Source organism: Tachyglossus aculeatus, chromosome 3 (assembly GCF_015852505.1).
Source record: "Tachyglossus aculeatus isolate mTacAcu1 chromosome 3, mTacAcu1.pri, whole genome shotgun sequence".
Taxonomy (NCBI): Eukaryota; Metazoa; Chordata; class Mammalia; order Monotremata; family Tachyglossidae; genus Tachyglossus; species Tachyglossus aculeatus.
The window spans coordinates 30,022,583-30,035,691 of NC_052068.1; the positions used below are offsets into that span (position 1 = coordinate 30,022,583).

The 13,109-nt window shown below is 39.9% G+C and overlaps 1 protein-coding gene across 12 annotated transcripts in view; it reads right to left on the bottom strand.

Annotated features, from left to right (window-relative positions):
* Positions 1-777: 777 nt before the first annotated feature.
* The window catches only part of KCNMA1 (potassium calcium-activated channel subfamily M alpha 1), a 950,458-nt gene continuing 938,126 nt past the window's right edge, over positions 778-13,109 (bottom strand). For 10 of the 12 annotated variants that reach the window (XM_038743623.1, XM_038743619.1, XM_038743612.1 and 7 more), the window contains one exon: positions 778-5,723. In XM_038743623.1, the coding sequence (XP_038599551.1) occupies positions 5,572-5,723 (152 nt within the window). In that variant the 3' untranslated portion in view covers positions 778-5,571. Of the gene's footprint in view, positions 5,727-13,109 lie in introns of all 12 variants that reach the window. The other 2 variants (XM_038743615.1, XM_038743614.1) reach the window with 2 other exon arrangements.

Below are 13,109 nucleotides of genomic sequence, written 5' to 3' on the forward strand. Positions count from 1 at the left end.
TACAGATGAGGTAACTGAAGCACAGAGAAGTAAAGTGACTTGCCCAAGATCACACAGCAGACAAATGGAGATCCTTTCTCATCTCCCAACCTCATGTCTCTCCCCGCTTCAGTCTTTACTTCACTCTGCTGCCCAGATTATCTTTCTACAGAAACCCTCTGGACATGTCACCCCCTTCCTCAAAAATCTCCAGTGGTTACCTATCAAACTTCGTATCAAGCAAAAACTCCTCATTATTGGCTTCAAAGCTCTCCATCACCTCATCCCCTCCTACCTCACCTCCCTTCTCTCCTTCTACAGCCCAGACCACACACGCTCCCCTGCCACTAACCTTCTCAATGCCTCGTTCTCACCTATCCCGCCTACTTGTTTTGTTGTCTGTCTTCCCTTCTAGACTGTGAGCCTGTTGTTGGGTAGGGATTGTCTCTGTCTGTTACTGAATTGTACTTTCCAAGTGCCTAGTACAGTGTTCTGCACACAGTAAGCACTCAATAAATGTGATTAAATGAATGAATGAGTGAAATGGTAGAGGTGGAATTTGAACTCAGGGCCTCTGACTCCCAGTCCTGTATTCTTTCCAATAGGTCGTGCTGCTGCTTACCAGGCCACACTGGTTTTTGGCAAAGACAAATCATTTGGAGATGTTGATGCTATTTAACTGATTCTTATTGAAAGGAAAAAAAGCAAAGGGACAATCTTTTGGTTTGACACCACATTACTTGCCAGCACAAATCTGCTGCATGAGATAGCTGTTACAAAAAACACAGGAGGCATTCCTTGTTTTAGAACACAAATACATAAATTTTAATCTGAGAAAAATACAAAATGAAACCATGTACAAGTTATGTACAAACCCTTTTTACAAGACAATATATTTATCACTGGATATTACAGATGACGGGTAGATTGATTCTGAGCACCAGCATTTGTTCTCTCTCACTAATAATCCCTATTCAAATGAAAACAAAACAAACCCCAAAACACAACGATGAATCAGCTACACTCCTTTTTCTCGATGAACTTCCAGGTAGAACTCTGGGTGAGCTTTCTGTTTCACCCCCAAAACAAACGTCAACTGTGGAATTCCTGTAAGGTACCTGGGCAGAAGGAAAAAAAAAACAATTTGGAGGCAGAATTTAGTGTACATCGTGTCTTCCTGGAAAACTTGGGTTTCTGTTTGAAGTTTTGCAATTGTTAGGCACCAGTGCCTAATGCATTACCAAGAAAGATGAGAAGAAACAGAAAGGAACAGTGATAGTTCTAGTTCCTTGCCATTGTTTAGAAATTATTTCTGAAATCTTAAAGGAATTAGAGGAAAAGAGTTCAGCAAACCTTTTGGCAAAGGCCCCAAATGTCTCCTCCAACTGATTACCAAGGAAATTCTCATTCTCATATTTGACAAATTCAGCATCAGGAAAACACTAAGCTGCCAGAGTGGAACTCTCTGTGTGTGCTAGCTTCATGTGTATAGTCCCTCATGGTACTCAAAATAGTATATCCTGGTGAGCTACCCTTTCTTTATCAGATATAACATCTATGTTTGAGAATTTTGATGTCATTTCCAATCTAGTTCTGAAACTAACCACCAATGCTCTACAGTTCCAAAACTGTGGCATTTGAGAGAAACTAGTGTAAAGCACAGTGTTGGAAGTTACAGAAGGTGGTATTTATTTAACATCTACTTCATAATACAAAGCTTTTTTGTTTTTTTAACTTGGCATCTGGGGATGCAGGAAAACTGTAAATGCAAATACATTGGGTATAATATTTATCTCAAGAATCTTAAAGTCTGCTGAATTCCAGAAGGCATATATAAGTCAAACAGAAGGGGAAAAAAAAGCAAGAAGCCTACATTGTTCAAAATCACAGAGAATAACACTGCCTCCCTCTTATAGATGGTATTATTTTGATCTCTCTGAGAAAAGATTTGATTTGGGGTTCTCTTGGGAGATAATATGCTAAGCAGATTTTATTAAATTATATAGGATTAAAGCATACTGTTTTGAGAACTCTTTTACATGATTGAATATTTTCTCTCATATGCTCATGACACCAATATTTCAGTTAGGTTAAAGTGAGCCTTTTTTCTAGTAGTTAATCTCCCCTTCCTGTTCCCTGAATATATACAACCAACTCACTGAAAGGGGGGGAAAACCATTCAGACTACTGGAAAAATAAGCATGTAAAACATACATTTCCTAAAACCCAAATGGCTAGTAAAGTTACAGAAATTTCCCCACAAAGGAATCAACATTTCTCAAAATGTATTTCAAAAGTTGAACTCCCCACTTCCAACTATAGCCAATTAGGAACCCTGACAGAAAAAGGGATATTTCTTTGTAAGGTTGTTCCCTCACAGTGACCTCTGCAATAGAACAGGAAAGAAAAATGGGACCTGAAACCCGGAAAAGGTGCTTTCCTCCTTCCCTGGAGTTTGACGTGGACCCTGGTTTGATTTGGAAGCAAACTGCATGGGGAAGGATGGAGATGGGGTAAGATGGCCCAAATTTCAGTCTGCCTTTTATTCCTTCTTCATTTTTCCATTTTGCCGACAGTTTTATTCTCACAAACAGAATGCTTTGACTAATCTATTGGGAGGGGTAGGCTGATAGGAAAAGGAACTGTTTGATAACATTGAGATATCAAACTCAGATGGAAACCTCGGACTGGATACCCAACTAGGGAGAGATTAGAGATCTGAGAATGGTGGCAGAGGATGGGCCTGAATTTCTGAAAGCAGGAGGCAGAGACATTTTAAATTTCACCAGAATGCCAATCCCATGAAGAGTTTGTAGGTATCAGGGACAAATCTTGTCATGTTTAAGAGAAGTAGATTTGGTGACCAGGGAAAGTTAGGCTTTGAATTTTGGCCCTTGATGCCAAGATTCAAAGAAAACATTTCAGACAAACCAAAAATGCTTCCATTAAGGTCAGAAAATGTAAAATAATGTCGGGGCCTCTGCTACTATACAGCTCCTCTGCTGTTACATTATTGCTTTTATAATGCAGCAATTTGGCCAGCTACTCTTTGCTTGACAATCTCAGCTCATTGGGTTCCATTCCTTCTCTTCCCCTCTACCTTGTGCCTAAACAACATCCCTTCAATATATATGCCTCCCTTACTCCTGTTGATTTTGCAGGAAACATTTAAGGTATGCATTGGGCATTTGCTGGAAAGACAACTATTTCACACATTGTCAGGTGAAGATTCCCTGGCCATGCTGTTTGCCATAGATGCTTGTTTGTGAATAACCTCGAGTCAGTCATTCATCTAAAAACATTCCCAAGTTATGATCTGAGAGACCTTCAGAGACTTCTCTGACTGAGGAGGTAGTGGTGTCACAAACACTGGGCTGTGTGAGATTAGTGAGTGACCTGGGAGAAAGACAATATATCAGTTTCAAAGGGAAACATGGTTAATGCTGGGTAGAGATCTCAGTAAACAACAACAATGAAAGTAAAGGAGCTTTGTAATGTATGTCCCTGAGAATTCTGATTTCTCTCTTTCCAGTTAATACTAATGCCTCCCAGAGACCATTTTATCTATGGATGCCAGTCACCCACCTCTTCATAAATGCTACTTTAAGAAGACCTGTCCATTAACAATTTTATTGGCCAAGGAACATAATGCAAAAATCAAAATGAGAAGAACGCCTCCTTGCAGCAAAAGTGTAGTCGCACAATTAGGTTTTTTTTCCTCTCCTTTCATTTGGGAACTATGAAATGGGCTTAAACCTGTTAAAGTCAATTTTGTTTGCTGAATAGGTAAGCGATTATAAATATTTGATAGACAATCCCATCTTACAGACATATCCACAGTTCTTTTTATATAGCTAATTCTACTAAGTGTAAAGACAAATTAATCACAGTCCAAAAAGTCACTCCAGGACAAAGCCTACTAAGGTGGCAGTATGAATATATTAGTACTGCTGCCAGTGGACAAACATTAAAGCTGAGATAGTTTAGCTTAGTAATTGGAGTACATAGTGGACATAAGTATTAGTGGTGAGTGTACTCAGTTCCCATCTAATTCATTGGGATTTCACTAATGTAAATAGTTACCACAGAATGCTGGATTTTGGCATTTGAAACTCTGCAACAATTACAAAGCCTGAAGAGTTAACATCCATCCACCATGGCACTTTTTGGTGTTTCTGTTTCTTTCATTTTTCCCCAGCCCCATTATGTTTAAAAAAAACAAAAAGAAAAAAAAATAAACCCAATAACTTGTCTATTCTTCATCTAGAGACTTTGGATTGCATGTTTCAAGGACTGATCATTTCGAGGTGAAAGACTTGCTAAATTGTTCAGAACATCAAAGACTTGGGTGACTATAAACTGCACATACTGCAGTGAAGCTAAGAAACATCACAATTATGTTTGATGGCCAGAAAAAGGTCCTGACCATTCTTTGAAATTGCCGATACATTTGATTTCCACCGCTGGCTGTTTTAAAGACCTGCTGTAAGCTTTCATATTAAGTATGTTCATTGGTTTCCTAAATTTTATTTTCATGTTGTTCTAACAGTTATGTGTGCGATGTCCCAGTCACCACAGGAAACCCACAAATTATACTGCAGGCACAGAGCTTTGAAACCTGGGACTCCCTTCCCTTCCCCTGTAAAAAATCAAAGGTATTCCCAAGGTTGAACTCACTCAGCAAATGATATTTGAAAAAAATGAAACAAGAAGCCAAGTGGAAGGCAGACTTCACATCCATCAGAAACAAACAAGTGTCATGTGCTCATCTGTCCATATTCCCTTGGTTTCTATGTTGTCCACTACCCTGTGGTGGCAGCAAGTTATCCAGGATTCTTTTGGATCCTATGGTGATCAATGACTTTCCAAGATTTGCAAGAAAGTCTTCCCCTGTATATAGGTCATAAAGTCATGAGGAATCCAGAAGGAATGCTAAACGTACAAAAATATGACTTTCAACTTTGAAAATAAACACATTTCTGTTTATTAAGAGCTGGTGTCAAAGCTGAACAAAAACAACATTTTCCGGTAAAGGAACGGGGAGTGAACTGTATTTATTTTCCTCTCTCTCTCCTTTAAATTTACCAAAATACATGTTTACTGGTTTGGAGATCTTGGAACAGTTTTCTTTTGACATATGAACCCCTTAATTACAACTTTTTTGTGGGGAGGGATTGGGGTGGTGGAGGAGACCATCATTCTCCCTGGGAACAGAGATAGGAAAAGGATGTAAGTTTCCTTAGGAGTCTGGCCACATAACCAGTTTGGCTTGTTGTTTTGCAGGGAAGATACTCGATGAAAAAGAAAAGAAAAAATATAGTCTTTCTAATAAATAGAAAATAATTTAAAATGTTAGAAGCTATACATGATTATTTTGACTATGTTCATTTATAAATGAAATATTTTCCAAAATACATGGAAGCAGTATTAAAGGCAAACAAAAAGAAGGAACTGTCTACTTAATTTTTCTCACAATGCTTGTTTTTCACAACTTTTCCACCAGTGATTCCGCATGTTAGAGGAAAAAATGTCACATCACCATTTATGAAGTTTGTCAGGCTTTAAAAAAAAATAGTCCTGGGCTCCTGGGAGTCAACATTCATCTTCCACTTCTCTGATTGGTGGTATCAAGCTGCTTGTCGATTTATATTGGTTGATCTGATTAGCCATATGGGTGCTCATTGGCTTGATTTGAATGTTTCTGGGATAGGCATTATCCGGTTCATCTGTAAACCATTTCTTTTCTGCTAAAGAGCAAAATAGGTAGAGACGGAAGAAGGAGGAAAAATGAGAAGCTTAATTAGTCCTGTGGAAAGGCAGTCAGAAAGTTCATTGAGAAAAGGGCAATCAATAGAGGGAAGCAGCTGATTAATTGCTAAGAAATACAGAGCTGGAAACATGTTCCCCGCAAACACCTTTAACCCAAGTTTTCAACGTTTGCAGCAAGTAGGTGAAGGTAAGCAGTAGCGTGAGCTAATGTGACTGCCCTCTGCTGAACTATGCTCTGTGCTAAAATGAGCATCAGAATTTGAGGGAGAACCACACTCCAGAGGACTTGAGCTTGGTTGCTATGCGATGGTGTGGGAATGTGTAGGTCAAAAAGTGTGGCTGAATGAATCGGATAAGTGGTGTTTGTACACTGATTGTATGTAGTTATGAATAATGCCCCACCAGGCAATTGATGTTAGTGGAATGCTAATGGGAGGTAAGTGCTCACACAGGTTTTGGAGTGGACTCCAGTCATGGATTAGGCAAAAAGGCGTAGTTCCCTTTTCACTTCATTCATGGTCTAGGCCAGGTCTATACTGACAATGATGGCATCTTCCATCGCAAATCAGAATGCAAGTCCTGAGACTTTGGGACCACAAAAATTGTTCCTGCTATACTGAGCAGATGTATTTTAACAGATGCTACCACTACCTTATTTTTATTAAGGGATGAAATACTTGCATTTTCAGGTTGACTGGGTGTCAGAGTAACCAAAGTCCTTGTGTTTTGGGTGAAGACCATTTGGGGTCTCAGAGATCTTTGAAATGGGCTGGCATAGATTTCACAACACAAAGCATGGCCTAGTAGATAGAAGACAGTCCTGGAAGTCTGAAGGACCCAGCTTCTAATTCCGGCTTTGCCACTTGTCTGTTGTGCGACCTTGGGCAAGTCACTTCACTTCTCTGGGTCTCTGTTACGTCATCCATCAAATGGAGATTAAGACTGTGAGCCCCAAGAGGGAAAGGGACCGTGTCCAACCCGATTAACTTGTATCTACCCCAAAGCTTAGATCAGTGCTTGACACATAGTAAGCACTAAAGAAATACAATTATTATTATTCCTAATATAGGTGATTAAGATAAAGGGCTAGTCAACTCAACTTCCAAAGGGGAGCTAGAACATCCTAAAGGGTTTTAGAGGAATTGGTGGCTTCAGAGGAAGTTCAAAGTCACAAAGATGGAAATTGCTAATAATAATAATAATGGCATTTGTTAAGTGCTTACTATGTGCAAAGCGTGTTCCAAGCCCTGGGGGGATACAAGGTAATCACGTTGTCCCACATGGGGCTCACAGTCTTAATCCCCATTGTACAGATAACTGAGGCTCAGAGAGCAGCGTGGCTCAGTGGAAAGAGTCCGGGTTTTGGAGTCAGAGGTCATGGGTTCAAGTCCCGGCTCCACCACTTGTCAGCCATGTGACTTTGGGCAAGTCACTTCACTTCTCTGGGCCTCAGTTACCTCATCTGTAAAAGGGGATGAAGACTGTGAGCCCCCTGTGGGACAACCTGATCACCTTGTAATCTCCCTAGTGCTTAGAACAGTGCCTTGCACATAGTAAGTGCTTAATAAATGCTATCAAAAAAAATTACTTGAACAAGGTCACACAGCAGACATGTGGGAGAGCAGGGATTAGAACCCATGATCTTTAACTCCCAAGCCCGTGCTCTTTCCACCGAGCCACGTTGCTTACTAAATGCTAGTTAATCAATTGCTAGTTAATCAATGCTATTTATTGAGCACTTACTATGAACAGAGCACTGTTCTAAGCACAATACAAGAGAATTAGCAGACACATTCTCTGCCCATAATGAGTTTACAGTCTAGTTTTCTAGCCATATTTTCTGGAATGCGTTCTCCTGGTCAAGTCTGCCAGAGTCTTCTCCCTCTCCATCCGGATAATTATTTTTCATGTATTTTCTACATAACCCTTCATTATCAACAGTTCTGTGGATCTATAGAGTCAAGGGATAGATCATTAAGGAATTGAAAATGACTGGGTTAAACTACTAAAAAATCAGTTATCAAGCAAGTGGTCTAACTCTTCAGTGAACTATTATGTCTTTGCTTTGTATACCTTGGTCTTCCGGTAGACTTGAAAGCAAAACCACCTCCCTTGTGGACATGTGTTTCTGGGTGTATTAGCCAAATTATAAATTAAGCATTTAGGATTAGGCTTGAGAGGTTATGAAAGAAGGAGACATAGACCCAATAATTGTTTTCTGTTAGCTAAATAGATAGAACTCTGAAAATACTGGCTGATGCAGGCAATTGATTTTAAAAGCCTCACCTACCTTTGTGTGATGGCTATTTCCCCCTCAAGTAAACTTCGATCTCTCTCCTCCCTCTCTTTGCTGCTCCTTCTCTCTCACCTATTATAATTAAGTTCACTTTGATTTGAACAGATTGGAAGATAGGAATTCATAATGTTACATCCAGCGTAGTGAAGCTAACTGATTAAGTGCTTTAAATTATTCTCCCTGACAGAATGATAAAGTTACAATCTGTTCTGAGATGATCTACAGCTTGCCAGGCTCCTACAGCTTCTTTCTACATTCATTTATCTTTTTGTCAAGCAGAGGATTTTTTTTTAAAGATTCAATTCCATAGATCTTTTAAAGTCATCAGCACATCTGAATTATTAATGAGGCTTTAAAGGCAAGGCTCTGCTGATGGGCTGGGTAAAGAAAAGGTTGTATAAAAATCTAGGAATGTGTACACATCAAAATAATTTCAGCTCCATTTAAAAAACCATTTAGTTCAAGTGTGACATATATGAACCATTATGCATTTGTGGAAACCAATTTTATGTGATCTACGATTAAACTAACCTTTCAGAGAAGTGTAAAGTGTGATGGTTATCATGTTTTAAAAGCATTGCAGGATCACCTAAACAATTTCAAACTAACAGTTTTCAAATGGTTTGTGGGCAAATTGATTTGGAGAGAAATTAAGCATTGTGCGGTGCTTTCTCTATGCTGGCTTAGGGTTTTTATGGCCAAAATGGTGTCTACATTTATTTTGCATAGTGTCTTTATTGAAGTTTTGGCATTCCATGCTATATCATGACTGTTGTGGTATGAATGGTTAGGACTGAAATTTCTGCATTATCTTTTTGGGTAAAAGATTAAGGGCAGTTTCATTAGAACTTCTTTATCTTAAATTTTGTAACAACTACAGAAAACAACTTTTAAAAATTCATTCTTTACAGTTTAGTTTGCATTGGCATTTTTGACCTTTCACAGTACAGAGATCATCAGTTTCCTTCTGCTTGCCATAAGAAATACAGTGCATTGCTTGCAGAGTCATCTTCTTTCTGACTCTTTTAAATTCTTACCATGAAAATCACAACACAAATCCATCCGCAATTTCATCACTTATGTCTCTATGAAATGGCACTGCCGCATTCAAATCATTTTCTATGGGATGCAGAAGCAACGGTTCTTGCTATAAAATGCCAATTTATTTCTTAAAAGATTCCTGAATTAAATGCAGTGATTGTTAAGAAATTTTGTTATTTAAGATGAAGAGAAAATGGCACTAAAGGAAATCTCGATTGTGTTTTAGGATGGAGGAATCTATTTACCGTGGGACAACCTTGTAACCTCCCCAGCGCTTAAAACAGTTCTTTGCACATAGTAAGTGCTTAATAAATGCCATTATAAATGCCAGTATTTATAATGTATCCTTAAGATTACCGTATATTTATCTCATTCCTATCATCTGATTCTCAAAACACTTTACGGTAAATGCCTGGTGGCAAATATAAGTGATCCCAAGTCAATCTGCCTCCACAGAAGCTATTCTGATCATGGAGGGATTGTGAAAAAGAGATGAAAATATGGCTTCATTAGCTCCCTTTTAGTAGCAGTAGGTGGGTAAGTACTTGTCCCAAGGAACTAAATCTTAGTCACCTGTATATGGAGAGTGACCTAAAAGGCATTTCGCAAAGGCTTTTCCTACTCTGGAATTTTCACAGACTCCTGGGAAATAAGGTCCCTGAAATATGGGTAAAGACCACGTCAAGAAGCTCAAGAGAAGCAGCATGGCCTAATGGTTCTAATCCTAGCTCCACCACTTGTCTTCCAGGTGACCTTGGGCAATTCACTCCGTGTCTCAGTTACCTCACCTGTAGAATGGAAATTAACACCTTAAGTCCCATGTGGGACATGGACGGTATCCAAACTGATTATCTTGTATCTCCCCCAGTGCTTAGTACAGTGCCTGGCACATAGTAAGTGCTTAACATACATCTTAAAAAAATACAACAGACTATCACTGGACAAACTGGTCCCTTGAACAAAGTAGTGTTACGTGAGATAATTTTTTCCTCGATTCCACCTCACACAGACTCTGTCATTTCTGGTAATAATAATAATAACGATGACATTTGTTAAGTGCTTACTATGTGCTAAGCACTGTTCTAAGTGCTGGGGAGGATACAAGGTGATCAGGTTGTCCCATGTGGGGCTCACAGTCTTAATCCCCATTTTACAGATGAGGTAACTGAGGCCCAGAGAAGTTAAGTGACTTGCCCAAAGTCACACAGCTGACAATTGGTGGAGCTGGGACTTGAACCCATGACCTCTGACTCCCAAGCCCGTGCTCCTTCCACTGAGCCATGCTGCTTACATGGCACAGAGAGGGGATTAAAGCATACCATTCAACCACTACCCTGCTGCAAATGAGAGAGGTGGTAATAACAATTCTGTTCATATATATGTATGTCTGTCTCATCCATTAAAGTGCAAGCATCTTGTGGGCAGGGGAAGTATTACTTAGTCTTGTAATTCCTGAGTTTTTAGTGCAGTGTAGCTTCCCTGTGCCTCAGTTACCTCCTCTGTAAAATGGGGATTAAGACCTAGAGCCCCATATGGGGACGAGGACTGTGTCCCACCTGATTATCTTCTGTCTACCGCAGTGTTAACTTCAGTACCTGGCATATAATAAGCACTAGAGAAGTGCCATTAAAAATAGTTTCTCAACATATCCACTTATTACTAGTACAACTTTGGAATTCCTTGGGAGAAGGATGTTATGGAAAATAAAAATGGCAACCATTGCCAGAAGTCATTTCCAGGCCAACCAATCAGACAGGAAGATGCTAGCTCCATGTTGTGGTCCTGCAGGAAGAGGAGGGAATGTTTGCCTGGAATTTGCAATGTGACATTTTACCAGGAGAGCCTTTCTTGGTGCTTCTGGAAAGTGATCTACTGGAAATACTGCAATACTGTTCAGAGGAGGGTGGAGAAGGGGTGTCATTTACTGCCCACAGCAATAGGGCTAACTCAACTGGGATAGGAGAAGACAGGTGGAAGGAGTCCAGGTTCTGGTTCTATGGAAACAGAGTGCCAGCCTGGGGCATTTAACTAGGCTGTGAGTTGTTAGGTTGGTTCTGTTGCAAGAACCAGAAGAAATCTGACACAGGCTTAGAACAGAGCTCTGTAGACAATGAGCACTTAATAGATACCACTGATTAATTGATTAAAGTATGAAGGAGGTAACTGGATCAATCCAGATCTAGGTAAATCAGTGTACTTAATTTTCACAGAAAGGTATGGCAGACTGATGCAGGGGTAAATGAGGGGGCATTTTGTGAATTGGCTTGAGTGCCTCCCTCACTTTCAACTCATCCCTTCAATCAATTGATCAACAGTATTTATTCAGTGTATACTCTGCAGAGTCCTGTACTAAACTCCTGGACAATGAAATTGCTGGACATGATCGCTGCAATCAAGGAGCTTGCAATCGAGCAGGGGAATCAAACACTAAAATAAGTTGCAGGTTGGGAAAGCAGCGGGGCTAAAAGATACGCAAAGTCTCTGAGCCTCAGTTTCCTCAACTGTAAAATGAGGAACTGTAAGTGGGCATGAATGGTTAAGATTAAAGTTTCTGAAGACTTTTCTGCACCAGTGCTTAGAACAGTGCTTGCCATATAGTAAGCACTTAACAAATACCATAATTATTATTATAAAAGATCAAAGACAGTTTCACCAGAGCTGCTTTGTTTGAATTTTTGTGACTGCTACAGAGAATTGTTAAAAATTCTTAGACTGTGACCAATCTGATTATCTTGAACCTAACCCAAAACTTAGTACATAGGAAGCACTTAAAAAATGCAAGTGTTGTTGCCATGTACATAAACTCTAGGTGGGGAGTGAGCACACAAGTGTTTAGAGGAAGTGCTAGGTGTGGGGGCAGGGTAGAGAGATTAATCAAGGAAGGCCTCTTGGAGGAGATGAGATTTCAGAAGGATCTTGAAGATGAGGAGAGCAGCGTTCTGTCTGATGTGAAAAGGGAGGAAGTTCCAGGAAGGAATGAGGGTGTCAGCAAGAGTCCAACTGAGGGAAAGAGATATGAGTATGACCCTTCCCATCTGGGATCTGGATCCGTTTGTGGAATGTTGAACTCGGTTCCTGGACTAGATCTGCCAGATGTCTGTTGTGAAAAAGTGTGTGCACTGAGGCCTGGCCACTGACTACTGAATAATGGGAAATCAGAGGACCCAGCTATACTCCAGTAATTGCATCTATTTGCTAGTCCCAAAGGAACTGTCACCGCTGTAGGATTTAGCCTTTTCACAGTAACTACTCCCAAGGGAAGAAATGGAAAAGCAGAAAAGATAATGTAGCAAAGGTACTTGGAATCATTGGACACGTTTCTGCAGCCCCACAAGTTATGGTGTAGATATAGTGTCTGAAGGAATTAACTTACTTTGAGAAACAACAGTTAAAATACCAGACGCTACCAATACATATAAACATTTGAGGAGTATCAAGTTTTTAATTTGTTTTACTTCAGTTTTTCTTCCTCTCTTCACTATATGTGCAGACTTAACATAGTAAACCATTAGCACAGAAGGCTATTTCCAGTATCTGGAAACTCTTGGATTGGTTCTGAGGCACATTCCAGGTGAATGTCTCATTAAAAATATGGGGACCTTAAGACAAGATAATGGGAACTCAAGGTTGAATCTGACTCTGGTGAAGACAATAGGCCTATACATGGAGATTTCATCTTGGCTCCATCCGCTTTCTAACCACTAAAGAGCAGTGTGGTCTAGTGGAAAGAGTTCAGACCTGGGCATCAGATGACTTGGATTCTAATCCCAGCTCTGCCAGTTCCCTGCTGTGTGACCTTGGGTACGTTACTTAACTTCTCTGTGCCTCAGTTTCCTCATCTGTACAACGGGGACTGTAAGCCCCATTTGGGGAAAGGACTGTGTCCAATCTGATTAACTTGTTTCTACCCCAGCACTTAGAACAATGCCTGACACACAGAAAGTGCTTAACAAATACTATATTAATTATAATAATACAGTACTGACAATGTGTCATTCGTAATACACCCTTCCCACCATTTAGT